Raw genomic sequence first — 12,779 nt, forward strand, 5'->3', positions numbered from 1 at the left:
ACAGGGACTGTCTTGGTAAGAACTAGTCACAGAAATTAGCCATGGGAGACATTTTGTGAGGTCGGTTCATCTTCAGTCAGCACCATGTCGTACCTCAGTCATTACTTCTTGGGGTTTTGTATTCACAATAAGCAATGGAGCAAACACACTCAACCTTGAGACTGCACAGCCTGTCTTCTCCCTCAAGGAAACCATGTTTATTTTCATTTAAGTAATTTCCTACCTCCCCACCCCCACCCCAGGCAATAGAGTACCCTGAATCTATGAAGAAAGTGCCTGAAGACCTGCCTATTTTACAGAGAATACATCTAAGAGAATTTAAACTAGTTTGTCCTTTATCTTTCTTTGGTTTCTCTTAAACCAATCCTTTTCCTTTAGATGCACACTCCCTTCTGTAGCCAGTAAATTATTTCTCTGAATTTGTTACACTCATTTAAAATTATGTTTGGTGCCTCAATATTCTGTGAGGTGAGAGCAAGGTAAAGATAAGCTGTGGGAATTGGTTGGAAGGGTCAAGACTGGAGGAAGGCTAGTCAAGGCTACTGGAGCCTCTCAAGTAAAATACTAAGGAACTAGGGTGCCAGTGGGACACAGCAGATGGAGAGACATGGGAAGATGTGATAGTAAGAACAGAACAGTTTGGTCAACATAAAATGTCACAACCACAAGAAATCCAAGAGTCCTTCTAGCTCAAAGCTGTCATACAGATGTAGAAACGGAAGGCCAGAGAGTCCAATCATCTTGCCCGGAGTTGCATGCTTAGTTACCAAAGGAGAACTGGGACTAGATCCTGGTTCCACTGTTTCACACCTTCCCTACTTGTATTTTCACCCACTTTAATAAGTCATGTTCTTTTTTACATCTCTGGAATCAGGATACATCTTATAACTGATGGCAGTTTGGAAGCTTTTTTCTTGGCGATATATATCATATCATGGACAGCATTTTAAATTTGATGAATTACAGTAAAGATTAACATTCCTTTGGTTGAAGCCCTCTGGTGCTATTTGAAAGACTTCTGGTGCTATTTGTGAGGTTTAATGGAAATAAGAATATGTTTGGCATTTTAGACCTCAAAGCAATTCCGGTATAATGTATCGCACTGGATTCTCATAACCACTCTCTGGAGGTGGCAGGACGGGTACGACCAGCATCTTGGAGCCGGAACACACTCACTGGGCATCGAAATTCTGTTTGGACTTCCTGACCTGACTCACGCACCCTTTCCTGGACGCTACTGCACAAGACAGCCGGCTCGATTCGGGGCCTTCTCGAAGGAAGAAACTTCTGCTCGCCTTAGGAGGGGCGTGGAATCCCCTTGGATCCCCCAAAACGCAACTACTTTCTGCCCAGGGCTGGGGCGGGAGCAGGCAAATCCAAACAGATATTCTCTAGATGGCTGCTTTTAACTGCGCTTCCTGCTGGGGCCATTTCGAGTCCAGCCAGGGCAAGAGTGCCGAGGCCCTGGGCCGCTCACCACTCACGGGGCCGCCTCCTCGCGCTCAGGGGCGTGTCCCTGTTCTGACCCCGCCTTGTCCTCTGACCGCTTCCCCTCAGTGACCAGCCACCTCGCTCACTCGTTCGCTGCCCTTGCGCCATAATCTCCGCCCTCCCCCTCAGAGCCGCGCCCCAAAGCTCAGCTCAGGCCTCACCTCTTCCCCTCCAAGGGGCGGCCGGCGTGGGCCGGGAACAGGATGGCGGTGAATCAGAACCACACCGCCAGCCGCCATGGGGCCGTCATCCCTTATGGAGAAAGGTGCCTGAGGGGAGCTCCGGACTGCTGCCAGAGGGAGGAGATGAGTGGGGGAGACCTCGGAGGCGCGCACGCGCTCATAGAATCAGGGACTTTCCCGCCTGCTCGAAGGCGGCCCTCTAGCTCCCCGCCCCGCCCAACATTGGGGATCTCGCGCCGCCTCGCGAGTGTGAAGGGCGGGCGCGCGCGCACCTTGGGGTGTGAGGGGCTAGGAGCGCGCCTTTTCGCGGGTGTGATGAGGGGAACACGCGGGTCGCCTCAGAAGAAAGTCGGACCAGTAGGTCGTGTGGAGTGGCAGTGCGGCTGTCGTTGGGAGCGTGCGGTGCTTGTCTGGTGACGGTGCCGCGGAGGGTCCTGGGCGCCCCCCACCCACCCACCTTCGACTCTCAGGAACCAGGTGAAAAGATGGCGTGAGGGTCATTGAGAAGAGGCTCTGAACTGTAGGGTGCGGACCTTCACCTCCCCTTCTCCCCACTCTCGGGACCTTGAAAACCCACTCAGTCTTCGTTGAAAACATCGGGGGCCCCAGGGCGACACCCTCTTAGCGGGTTCGCGTCCCCTTTCGCTCACCTCAGCCAGGAGGCGCCTCGATCCTGCCCCGCGCCCCTCTTCTAACCCCCCTCTCCACATTTCCCATAAGGAAGCCAAATGCTGAGGCCCAGCTCTTTTTTCCCAAGCTTCCTTTTTACAATACTCGGTGGGTCGTCGAGCTTGCACGTCTTCGCGTGCTCCTGAAAGAGCCCGGCTGCCCTGAGCAGGTTGAAGGGAGGAGATGATGGTTCCTCACCCCGGCCGCTGCGACCTGCGTACCCTGGACACCTGATCCAGAGTTCGGCAGACAGCGGTGGGGCCTCAGTCCCTTGCGCTGTGTGTTAGAGTCAGGGAACGAAGCTTTTTTTTTTTTTATTAATTAAAGAAAAAAAGAAATTAACACAACATTTAGAAATCATTCCATTCTACATACGCAATCAGTAATTCTTAACATCATCACGTAGATGCATGATCATCATTTCTTAGTACATTTGCATCGATTTAGGAAAAGAGCTAGCAAAACAACAGAAAAAGATATAGAATGTTAATATAGAGAAAAAAATAAAAATAATAATAGTAAAAAAAAAGGCACAAACAAACAAACAGACAAAAAAAACCCTATAACTCATATGCAGCTTCATTCAGTGTTTTAACATGATTACTTTACAATTAGGTATTATTGTGCTGTCCATTTTTGAGTTTTTGTATCTAGTCCTGTTGCACAGTCTGTATCCCTTCAGCTCCAGTTACCCATTATCTTACCCTGTTTCTAACTCCTGCTGGTCTCTGTTACCAATGACATATTCCAAGTTTATTCTCGAATGTCGGTTCACATCAGTGGGACCATACAGTATTTGACCTTTAGTTTTTGGCTAGACTCACTCAGCATAATGTTCTCTAGGTCCATCCATGTTATTACATGCTTTATAAGTTTATTCTGTCTTGAAGCTGCATAATACTCCATCGTATGTATATACCACAGTTTGTTTAGCCACTCGTCTGTTGATGGACATTTTGGCTGTTTCCATCTCTTTGCAATTGTAAATAACGCTGCTATAAACATTGGTGTGCAAATGTCCGTTTGTGTCTTTGCCCTTAAGTCCTTTGAGTAGATACCTAGCAATGGTATTGCTGGGTCGTATGGCAATTCTATATTCAGTTTTTTGAGGAACCGCCAAACTGCCTTCCACAGTGGTTGCACCATTTGACATTCCCACCAACAGTGGATAAGTGTGCCTCTTTCTCCGCATCCTCTCCAGCACTTGTCATTTTCTGTTTTGTTGATAATGGCCATTCTGGTGGGTGTGAGATGGAACGAAGCTTTTTAAAAAAAATTTCTTTGGTAAATAGCCCGACAGAAACAATGATTTCCTGGTTCTGTGAATTGCCTCTGTGGAGTATGCTGTGCTCTTGAATACTTGATAGTAGCGTTTGTTGAACTCTTAAATATGCCAAGCACTGTTCTAAGAGCTTTCTACTCTTAACTACTCTGACTACAAGGAGGGTTTTTCACAGGTGAGAAAACCCAGACCGAGAGAAGTTGAGGAATTTGCTCCAAGTCATAGGGACAGTGCACATGGCGAGCTTGTATGTGGCCTTGAACCTTGGTACTGGGCATTAACTCCTCTACTGCAGCTGACCCCCAGGGAAAGGGCTGCTTCTCTGCTTTCTCCTCCACCGAAAAGCGCCCTGAAGTGTTCAGTCTTCCTGAATAGCAGTAACTTTTAAAGAAAGCCTGGGAGGGAGAAGGTTGGTTCACTGTTGCTGGCTCTTGTCTTCTTCACAATACCCTCTTGAGAAATTCATCACACCTTGGTTCTATGGTATGGAGACTTTTTCTGATCCCAATTGAGAAGTCTTGAATGTATGGGCCAGATTCTACTGGTAAAGAGGGAAAACACTGAGATACCAATATCCATATTTTAAAACTTGTGAAGATAAGTACCATGTGTGTTTATTGTAGAAAATTTTTGTGAGCTTTCCCCTATGGAATTGTCTTTTTTTTTCTGTTTTGTTGTTTTCCTCATGCACCAATATATTGAGTACTTTTCACTATCAATTATCTACATCTTTATTTTTGATGGCTGGTATTACACTGTGTATAAATCTTTATTTACTTGCCCCCCACCTGGCATATTCTGGTTTTAAATTTTTCATTACTATAAACGTTATTAAAACATTTTCAAAAATATATCTTTGCCCACCTGTCAAGTTGTTTCTTTGGGATGTATTTCTGAGGTGGGATTGAATCATAGATTTTTTAAAAAAGACTTAAAATTAGATATATTTATTGCAAAATTGCTCTACAGAATTGTAACAATTTTTATTCCTCCCAGTATTCAGTGCTCATTTTTCCCATGCTAATACCTGGTACTAATCTTTGATATTTTCCCAGTCTGAGCCTATTTTTCATATGTTTATTGGCTATTTATATGTCTTTGGTAAATTTCTATGATTCATAAACTATCCCCGTTTTTAAAATAAATTGTTCATCTTTTGATGGAGGGTTCAGATGTCAGAATTGTCACTCCAGTCGAGTAACCTATTTACAAATTAAGTTCTTGAATATTTAGAATCTGGTACTTAATTGGGACTTGGTGAATTATAAGGGCAGACTCAGTTTCTGATTATTAGAACACTTGCTGAGGTTCTAGCTGAGGTTTTACTTAGTGCTGGGGTCAAAATAAAGTTTAATAACCCTAATTAAAGGATACTGTGAAATTTCATCCACAGTTTTTACTCCTTTCTTCAGAATCTGTTCTCTACATTATACCACTTACCAAGTTGGCAAAAATTCGTTCTTTGTTTCATCGTACTCCACTTTTATTGAATTTTTGCAATCAATATGCCATCCCTGTAGGACAGTGGTTCTCAGCCTGGAGCAATTTGATTCCACAGGGGACATTTGACAATGTCTGGAGAGCTTTTTTAGTTGTCACAATTTGGCAGAAGGGTAGAGTATGCTCCTGGCACCTGGTGGGTAGATCCAGAGATGATGCTAAGCTGTACTACAATGTATAGGACAGCCCCTCATAGCAATGGATTATTTGGGCCAAAATGTCAGTTGTGCCAAAGTTGAGAAACCCTTCTGTAGAAGATGTTGATCCAAGGATGTGACAGTAAGAAATTGCAAGTGTACTCTTGCCTTCTAAACATTTCAATATGTGTAAAGCCTAATTTCTATCCCCACCTCCTATGAGATTCTGTTTCTTGTTTTTCATATCTCTTTGGAGGCAGAGGTCACCTTTGATTTCTAATGATCTTTTTCTCTCCAAGATCCAATGATCAGTGGATTCTTCCTTCAGTCTTTTTATTTGATTTATTTTTTGAGCTTTCATAATTAATCTAAAAGCCTTTTTTATTACTATAAAATTCATATAAAATAAATTTCACCATTTTAATCGTTAAAGTATATAATTAATTGGCCTTTAGTACATTCACAATGTTGTGCAATCATCACCTCTAAGTGATTGCAGAACATTTCATCATCCCCAAAAGAAACCCTGTACTCATGAAGCAATCATTCCCCATTCTTCCTTCCTCCAAACCCCTAACAGCCACCACCTGCATTCTGTCTCTATAGATTTGCCTATTCTGGGCATTTTGTGTGAATGGTATCATATTATATATGACCTTTTGTGTCTGGCTTAATTTACTTTGCGTAATTGTTTTCAAGGCTCATTCATGTTTTAGCAAGAAACAGTGCTTTATTCCTTTATGGCTGAATACTATTCCACCGCATGGATATACTATTTTTTATAGATATGTTCATCAGTTGATGGACAGTCCATCAACTTTTCTACTAGGTTATTTCTACTTTTGACTACTGTGATTAAGTCTGTGATGAACATTGATGTACAAATATCTGTCCAAGTACCTACTTTTAATTTTGGGGGGTATACACCCCCCAGCAGAATTGCTGGGTCATATGGAAATTCTATGTTTAATTTTCTGAGGAACTGCCAAACTGTTGTTCATAGCAGCTGCACTATTTTACATTCCTATAAAAAAGGTATGAGGGTTTCTAGTTCTCTGCATCCTTGCCAACAATTTTCTATTTTTTAAAATTATTATACTCATCCTAGTGAATGTGAAACAGTATCTCATTGTAGTTTTAATTTGCATTTCTCTAATGATTAATGATGTGGAGCATCTGTTCTTAGGCTTATTGGATATTTGAATATCTTCTTTGGAGAACTATCTACTCAAATCCTTTGCTCATTTAAAAATTGGATTGTCTTGTTGAGTTCTAAGAGTTTTTTTTTTTAAATATATTCTGGATTCTAGACCCTTATCAGATAGATAATTTGAAAATAATTTCTCCCATTCTGTAGCTTATATTTTCAATTTCTTTATAGTGTCCTTTGATGCACAAAAGTTTGATGAAGTCCAATATTTCTATTTTTTTCTTTGGTTGCTTGTGCTTTCAGTGTCATGTTTTAGAAACTGTTGCCTAATCCAAAGTCAAGAAAATTTACACCTATGGTTCCTTCTAAGAGTTTTATAGTTTTAGCTCTTACATTTAGGTCCTTGCTCCATTTTGAGTTAATTTTGGTTTATGCTGTGAGGTTGTGGTCAAAATTCATTATTTTGCATTTGAATACCCAGTTGACCCAGCACCGTTTGTTTAAAAAGCTATTAATTCCTCTTGGAATGGTCTTGGAACCCTTTTCAAAAATATAGTTGACTATAAATAAATAAATATATTTATTACTATAGCTTTGTAGTAAGTTTTGAAATCAGTGTGAGTCCTCTACCATTATCAGAGGTAAATTAGAGAACAACAATAACGTAAAAAACGAAAACAGTAGAGAGAATCAACAAAATCAAAAGTTTGTTCTTTGAAAAAATCAATAAAATTGGCAGTCCTTTAACTAGAATGATAAAGAAAAAGAGGATACAAATAATGAAAATCAGAAATGAAAAGGGAAAAATTACTAACAATCTTGCTGTTATGAACAACTGTATACCAATACATTAGATGACCTAGATGAAATGAACAAATTAATAGAAACACACAAATTACTTATAGTAACTCAAGAATAAATAGATGATCTCAGTAACCAGTTACTTATGAAGAGATTGAATCAATCATCAAAAACCTCACACCAAAGAAAAGTCCAGGACCTGGAGGATTCACAGGAGAATTTTATAATACATTCCAAGAAGATTAAACTCCAGTTCCGCTCAAACTCTTCCAAAAAACTGAAGGGAACATTCCCTAATTATTTTGTGGGACCCAAATCACCCTCATACCAAAGCCAGAAAAGGAAAATGCAGGAAAAGAAAATTACAGACCAATATCTCTTAAGGATATAGAGCCAAAAATTCTCAACAAAATACTTGCAAACTGAATCCAACACACACTAAAAGAATTATACACCATGATCAAGTGGAATTTACTTGAGGGTGGTACAACATGAAAGAATAAATTAATGTAATACACCACATTAACCGAGTGAAGGAAAACAACATATGATCATCTCAATTGATGTAGAGAAGGTCTTTGACAAAATCCAGCACCCCTTGTTGATAACAATGCTTAGTACACTAGGAATAAAAGGAAACTTCCTCAGCATGATAAAGGGCATATATAAAAAACCAAAACTAACATTCTACTTTATGGTGAAAGACTGAAAGCTTTCCCTCTAAGATCAGGAACAAGACAAGGATGCCCACTCTCACCACTGTTGTTCAGCATTGGATGACATGATCCTATATGCAGAAAATCCTGGAAAATTCACAACAAAGGTATAACAGCTAATAAGGGAATTTGTCAAAGTGTTGGGGTACAAGATCAACACCCCCAAATCACTAGTATTTCTATACACAAACAATTAACAATTGGAAGAAGAAATCAATAAAGGGTTCCATTTACAACAGCATCTAAAAGGATCACATTTCTATAAATAAACATATCCAAGTGTGTAAAGGCCTTGTATGGAGGAAACTATGAAACATTGCTAAAAGACATCAAAGAAGACCTAAACAAATGGAAGGACAGTCTGTGTTCATGAATTGGAAGAATAAATATTGTTAAGGTGTCAATCCTTCTCAAAGTCATTTATAGATTCAATGAAATCCCAAGCAAAATTCCAACAGCCTTCTTTGCAGAAATGTAAAGGTCAGCCATCAAATTTATATAGAGAATAATATCTTAATATTCTTTCATCAACAGTAACAAATGTACCACACCAGTACCATGGGTCAATAATGAAGGGGAGGGGATAAGAGGTATGGAATGTTTTGAGTTTTCTTTTTTTAATTTCTGGAGAAAGAAAAATGTTCTAAAATTGATCATGGTGAGATTACGCTGTGAGGCATTGATTATCTACTTTGGATGATTTGTATGGTGTATGACTATATTTCAACAAATTGCCTTAAAAGATATATGCAAGAGTAAGAGGCCCCTAATAGCCAAAGCCATCTTGAAAAAGAATGAAGTTGGAGGACTCATATATCCCAATCTTAAAACTGATTACAAAGCCACAGTAATCACAGCAGCATGGTATTGGCACAAGGAAAAACACGTGGACCAATGAAACTGAATTGAGAGCTCAGAAATCAGCCCTCACATTTATGTCAATTGATTTTTGACAAGGGGGCAAAGACCACTCAACTGGAAAAGAACAGTCTTTTCAACAAATGGTGCTGGGAAAACTGGATATCTGCAAAATAAAAGGAGGATCCCTACCTCATACCTTATAAAAATAAACTCAAAATGGATCAAAGACCTAAATATGAGAGCTAGGACTGTCAAACTCCTTGAAGAAAAAGTAGGGAAGCATCTTCAGGACTTTGTGTTAGATAGTGGTTTCTTAGACTTTACACCCAAAGCACAAGCAACAAAAGAAAAAATTAATGGAACTTCATCAAAATTAAAAAAATTTATTCCTCAAAGGACTTTATAAAAGTGGTAGCCTATGCAATAGGAGAAAATATTTGGAAACCACATATTCAATAAAGATTTTAATAACCAGAACATATAAAGAAATCGTCCAAATTAATAAAAAGAACCGTGTTAAAAAATGGGCAAAAGACAAACAGACATCTCTCCAAAGAAGATATCCAAATGGCCAGAAAGCACATGAAAAGATGTTCAACATCACTAGCCATTGGGGAAATACAAATAAAAGCCACAAGATGCCATTTCACACCCATTAGAATGTTGCTATTGAAAAAATGGAAAATTAAACAAGTGTTGGAGAGGATGAGGAGAATAAGAACACCCATTCATTGCTGATGGCAATGTAAAATGGCATAGTTGCTGTGGAAAACACTTTGGCAGTTCTTCACAAAGCTAAGTACAAAATTGCTATATGACCTGGTGAACTCATTACTAGGTACGCCCCCAAAAGAATTGAGAACAGGATTGGAAACAGATATTTGCACTCTGATGTTTATTGTGACACTATTCACAGTTGCCAAAAGATGGAAACCACCCAAGTGTCCATCAGCTAATGAATATGTAAACAAAATGTGGTATATACACACGATGGAATATTATTCAGCCATAAAAGGAATGAAATCCGATATAGGGATGAAGCTGATATCATGTTGAGTGAAATAAGCCAGGCATCCGAGGACAAAATATTGTTTGATGTCGTGGATATAAAATAGTTAGAACAGTCAAACTCACAAAGTCATTATCTAGAGAACAGGTTACCAGGGGATGGGATGGGAATAGAAAATGGGAAGTTAAGGCTTAAAATGTACAGGGTTCCTATTTGGAATGGTGGAAATGTTTTAGTAATGGATGATAGTGATTGTAGTACAACATTGTGAAGGTAATTAACTGCACTTGAATATATATCTGAATGTGGTTAAAAGGGTAAATATCAGGTTATATATATATGGTAACAGAATTAAAATTAAAAATCCATGGATATGCTCTATGCATACAATGAACCCTAAGTGAAACCATGGACTATCATTAATAGTAAAATTATAAAAATGTGCTTTTATCAATTGTAACAGATGTTCCACATCAATGCAAGTTGTTAATAATAGGTTGATATCTGGGAATCCTGTATTTTATTAATGATTGTTCTGTAAACCACAACTTCTTTAATAAATTAAAAACAATAAAATTTGAAAAAAATGGCAGTTGGAATTTTGATAGGGATTGTACTGACTCTTGAGATCAATTTGGGGAATATTGACATTTTAACAATAATAAATCTTCCAATCAATGCACATGAAATGTCTTACCCTTTATTTAGGTCTTCTTTAATTTCTTTCGACAGTGTTTCATAGTTTTCATTGTACAAGTCTTGTAGTTCCTTGATTAAATTTATCCCAAGTATTTTATTCTTTTTGATGCCATTGTAAATGGAATTGTTTTCTTAATGTTATTTATGGGTTGTTCACTTGTTCACTGTAATGTTAAGAAATACACTTTATTTTTGTATGTTAATCTTGTTCCTATAACTTTGCTGAACTCACGTATTAGCTCTCATTGTGTGTGTGTGTGTGTGTATGTGTGTGTGTGTGTGTGCAATACTTAGGATTTTCTGTATTTTAGATCACGTCATCTGTGAAGAGATAGTTTTACTTCTTTCTTTCCAATTTGGATGTCTTTTCTTTGGCTGAAACTTATAGCAGAATGTTGAATAGCGGTGATGAAAGTGGGCATCCTTGTCTTGTTCCTAATCATAGGGGAAAAGCTTTCAACATTATGTATGATGTTAGCTGTGAACTTTTCATAAGTGACCTCTAATAGGTTGAAGAAATTCCCTCCTATTTCTAGTTTGTTGCATGTCTTTATCATGAAAGGATATTGGATTTTGTCATATGCTTTTACTGTATCAACTGACATGATCATGTGTTTTTTGACCTTCATTCTGTTATATTGATTGGTTTTCATATGTTAACACCCTTGCTTTTCTGGGCTAGATCTTATTTGACATGACATATAATCCTTTTAATATACTGCTGGATTTGGTTGTCTAGTATTTCATTGAGAATTCTTTCATTTTATATAGATATATAATGAAAAAATTAATTATATGTATTTATATATATATATTGTATATGTATATTTAATGAAAAAAAATTTTGTTGGTGCATGGGCTGGGAATCAATCCCAGATCTCCTGCATGGCAGGTGAGCATTCTACCACTGATCCACCTGTGCACTCCTTTCATCTGTATTTTTGAGGGATATTGCTTGGTAGTTTTCTTCTGATATTTTTTTCTAGCTTTGGTATCAAAGTGATGCTCCCTTGATAAAAATGAGTTAGAAGGGTTTTCTCTTCTTCTCCTTTGTGGAAGAGTTTGAGAAGGATTGGTGTTAATTATTCTTTAGGCATTTGTTATAATTCATCAGTGAAGCCATCTTGTCCTGGGTTTTTCTTTGGTGGAAATTTTTTGGTTATGGATTCAATCTTTTTACTTGTTACACATCTATTTAGATTTTCTGTTTCTTCTTGAATCAGTTTGGTAGTTTGTGTTTTTCTAGGAATTTGCCCATTTCATCTTGGTTATCTAATTTATTGGTATACAGTTGTTTATGCTACTCTTTTATTTCTGTAAGTTGGTTGTAATGTCCCCACTTCATTCCTGATTTTAGTAATTTGCATCTTATCTCTTTTTCTCTTGGTCATTCAAGCTAATGGTTAGTCATAAGAGAAATTATACAATAGTCTTTCTTTTGCATCTGGCTTATTTCATTCAACATGATGTAGTCAAGGTTCATCCATATTGTGTGTACCAGCACTATATTTCTTTTTATGGCTGAATAATATTCCATTTTGGCTGAATAATATTCCATTGTGTATGTACCACATTTGTTTATCCATTCATCTTTTGATGGGCACTTAGACTATTTCCACCTTTTGGCTATTGTGCATAATGCTGCAGTGAATATTGGTGTATAGATATTTGTCCAAGTCCCTGCTTTCGGTTCTTTTGGGTATATACCTAGGAGTGGAAATGCCATGTCATTCTTTATTTTAACTAATGCTAGTTAGTTAAACATTTTAACTAATGCTAATTAGTTAAACATTTTAACTAATGCTAATTAGTTAAACATTTTAACTAATGCTAATTAGTTAAACATTTTAACTAATACTAATTAATTAAAACCCAGCGTGCTAAATCTGAGGAACTGGCAAATTTTTCCAAAATGTCTGCACCATTTTACATTCCCACCATCAATGTATGAGGATTCCTATTTCTCCACATCCTCACCAACACTTATTATTTTTTTAATAATAGTGATCTTAATGGGTGTGAAGTGGAATCTTGTTTTAGTTTTGATTTTCATTTCTCTAATGTTAATGACATTGAGCATCTTTTTCATATGCTTGTTGGCCATTTGAACATCTCCTTTGGAAAAATGTGTATTGAAATCCTTGGCCCATTTTTAAATTGGGTTGCTTTGTCTTTGTGGTTGAACTTTGTAGGAGTTCTTTATATACTCTGGGAATTAAACACTTATCTGATATATGATTTGCAAATATTTTCTCCATTTTTAGGTTGTTTTTTCATTTTCT

At 38.0% G+C, this 12,779-nt stretch overlaps 1 protein-coding gene and 1 long non-coding RNA gene across 11 annotated transcripts in view; one reads left to right on the forward strand and one right to left on the reverse strand.

Annotated features, from left to right (window-relative positions):
* The window catches only part of LOC143691063 (uncharacterized), a 17,280-nt gene extending 15,726 nt beyond the window's left edge, over positions 1-1,554 (reverse strand). For both annotated transcript variants that reach the window (XR_013179333.1, XR_013179334.1), the window contains exons 1-2: positions 1,073-1,554; positions 31-181 (exon numbers count right to left, since the gene is read on the reverse strand). This is a non-coding gene — a long non-coding RNA (uncharacterized LOC143691063). The remainder of the gene's footprint in view (positions 1-30; positions 182-1,072) is intronic.
* Positions 1,555-1,606: 52 nt separating this feature from the next.
* Positions 1,607-12,779, forward strand: part of WBP2NL (WBP2 N-terminal like) — a 116,862-nt gene continuing 105,689 nt past the window's right edge. For 6 of the 9 annotated variants that reach the window (XR_013179328.1, XR_013179326.1, XR_013179329.1 and 3 more), the window contains exon 1: positions 1,608-1,756. Coding sequence is in view for 1 of the 9 variants with exons in the window: in XM_077169028.1 (XP_077025143.1) it covers positions 1,695-1,756 (62 nt within the window). In the remaining 8 variants the exon portion in view is untranslated. Of the gene's footprint in view, positions 1,757-12,779 lie in introns of all 9 variants that reach the window. The other 3 variants (XR_013179331.1, XR_013179330.1, XM_077169028.1) reach the window with 1 other exon arrangement.

Source organism: Tamandua tetradactyla, chromosome 7, assembly GCF_023851605.1.
Source record: "Tamandua tetradactyla isolate mTamTet1 chromosome 7, mTamTet1.pri, whole genome shotgun sequence".
Taxonomy (NCBI): Eukaryota; Metazoa; Chordata; class Mammalia; order Pilosa; family Myrmecophagidae; genus Tamandua; species Tamandua tetradactyla.